General features: G+C 52.3%; 1 protein-coding gene across 1 annotated transcript; it reads right to left on the bottom strand.

Moving 5' to 3' along the window:
- Positions 1–302: 302 nt before the first annotated feature.
- Positions 303–2,466, bottom strand: LOC127917584 (multidrug resistance-associated protein 1-like; the record flags this gene model as incomplete). The annotated part of the gene is made up of 1 exon (XM_052500613.1): positions 303–2,466. A coding segment is annotated over one exon (1,905 nt), but the record flags the coding sequence as incomplete, so codon positions are not given.
- Positions 2,467–2,471: the final 5 nt, after the last annotated feature.

The raw sequence follows: 2,471 nt of genomic DNA, 5'->3' as shown, positions 1-2,471 counted from the left end.
TGAAATATATCTCCCATTTCCATGTGTTTGTTTAAGTTGTGTTAGTTTCAACAGCACGTACAACCTAATTTCCCCTCTAATCGATATAATAATAATATAATAATAAATAATATATGCCATTTAGCAGACGCTTTTATCCAAAGCGACTTACAGTCATGTGTGCATACATTCTACGTATGGGTGGTCCCGGGAATCGAACCCACTAACCTGGCGTTACAAGCGCCATGCTCTACCAACTGAGCTACAGAAGGACCATAGAAGGACCAAGTAGAGGGAGGGAGGGATGGATGGATGGAGGGAGGGAGAAGTAGAGGGTGGGATGGAGGGAGAAGTAGAGGGTGGGATGGAGGGAGAAGAGGATGGAGGAAGGAGTGGAGGTAGAGTGCTCCCATAATTTATACACACTGAAACATTGAAATCCTTAGAAATCTCCTCTCTCTCTCTGCTACTTCTTCCCTGCACAGCCTCCCGGTCGGAGGAGAGGAAGAGGGGGTTGGAGGAGGAGTTCTCTGTAAGGAGGGATGTTGTCTTTAAGCAACCTGTCCTCTCCCGTTCGCCCACTCAGACCAGTCCAGAGTCTTTAGCCATCTTGTAGAAGATTCCTCTCTTGGTGATGAGAGTGGAGGGAGAGTCAAACTCTGCCATCTCCCCTTTATCCAGGACCAGCACTCTGGTGTAGTCCATGATAGTATTGAGTCTGTGTGCGATGGTCAGGACAGTGCAGTCATCAAACTGGGTTCTGATGGTGGACTGGATCAGGTTGTCTGTCTCCAGGTCCACAGCAGCTGTGGCCTCATCTAGAACCAAGATCTTCGTCTTCCTCAGGAGGGCTCGGGCCAGACACACCAGCTGGCGCTGACCCAGACTGAGGTTCTCTCCTCCCTCTGAACACTCGTGGTTGAGTTTGTCTGGCAGGCCCGACACAAAGCTCTTGAGATGGGAGAGCTCCAGGGCTCTCCACACCTCCTCATCAGAGTAGCCATCGAAGGGGTCCAGATTCATCCTCAGAGACCCAGAGAACAACACTGGATCCTGTGGTATGATGGTGATCCTGGAGCGGAGTTCATGGAGACCCAGCGTGGCGATGTTAACTCCATCGATATGAATCTCTCCCTCACACGCCTCGATGATGCGGAACAATCCTAGAGTCAGAGAGGACTTCCCTGCTCCTGTACGACCTACTATACCCACCTTCTCTCCTCCGTGGATGGCTACGGTGATGTTGCGTACGGCCAGTTCCTGGTCCTCTCTGTATCGCAGACCAAACCCTCTGATGTCTATATTGCCTGCTGTGGGCCAGCCTGGAGGCAGAGACGATTGGTCATGTCTCCAGTCCGCCTCTTTCTCTGTGTCTTCGTACTCCTTGACTCTCTCCACGGCCACAATGTTGGTTTCCAGATCTGAAGACATCCTCACTAGCCAGGTCAGAGAGGCCGTCAGCTGTAGTGCGTATGAGATGGACAGGCCCATGATCCCAGGGCTGAGGCTCTCTCTGGCCATCACAGCAAACAGAGCAGCAAACATTACGATACAGTTCCCTACAAACTCCAGACGCACCGCCAGCCACCGGTTGGCTACGATGCTGGGGTAGTATGCTTTCTGGTTGTGGTCAACTCGACCGTCACTCTCCCTGATGAAGCGTTCCTGCTCCCCAAAGGCTCGGATGACGCTGGCGCCTAGCAACGTCTCGTTGAAGTGTGTGTAGACCGGGGAGCGACTGACGGACTCCAGACGCTTCAACTGACGAGACGACGCCACGTAGAAACGCTGGACAAAGAAGTAGAGTATCCCCAGAGGAGGTATGATAATAGCCACTAGTGGAGTAGCGATCAGTATGACCACACAGGATCCTACTACGTTGAACATGGAGCCCATGAACATCTTAATGATACTTGGGATGATAGAGTCAATGGTGTCTGTCTCCTTGGAGAAACGGTTCACCAGGTTACCGCTGGGGGTGCGCTCGAAGAAGGACATGGGGGAGCGCAGTACGTTGTACAGCATGGACTGGTGGAGGTAGCGTGATGCTAATATACCACCGATAGAGACAGAGATGGAGTAGCAGAACACAGCTATGCCCTGTGAGGCCCCCAGAGCTCCGTACACCCCCAGTCTCATCTCTCTGCTGGGCTGGGTTCCGTTGACGACTGGGTCGTCAGTCCACAGACTGAGCCAGTAGTTAGAGAAGAGAGAGGCGAAGTGGTGACTGAAGAACAGGATGATACTGACGCAGGACAACACCACCCCTATAGCCTTCATATACTCCCAGAATACTGACAACTTCACCCGCCCGGTGTTGGCCTTGTCAGCCTCTGTGATTCTCCCCACCTCAGCGTTCTTGGCCTTCTTCCCCAGGACCTCTCCTTCTGTCCTCACTGCTGATGTACTGGTATGGGTCTGACCAATCACAGCAGCAGGAAGTCCATTCTCCAGTCCTCTCTTTGGTGCAGAGTCTGATTCGTCATCTTCCT

Source organism: Oncorhynchus keta, unplaced genomic scaffold (genome assembly GCF_023373465.1).
Source record: "Oncorhynchus keta strain PuntledgeMale-10-30-2019 unplaced genomic scaffold, Oket_V2 Un_contig_11670_pilon_pilon, whole genome shotgun sequence".
Taxonomy (NCBI): Eukaryota; Metazoa; Chordata; class Actinopteri; order Salmoniformes; family Salmonidae; genus Oncorhynchus; species Oncorhynchus keta.
This window is presented reverse-complemented; position numbering and strand designations above follow the sequence as displayed.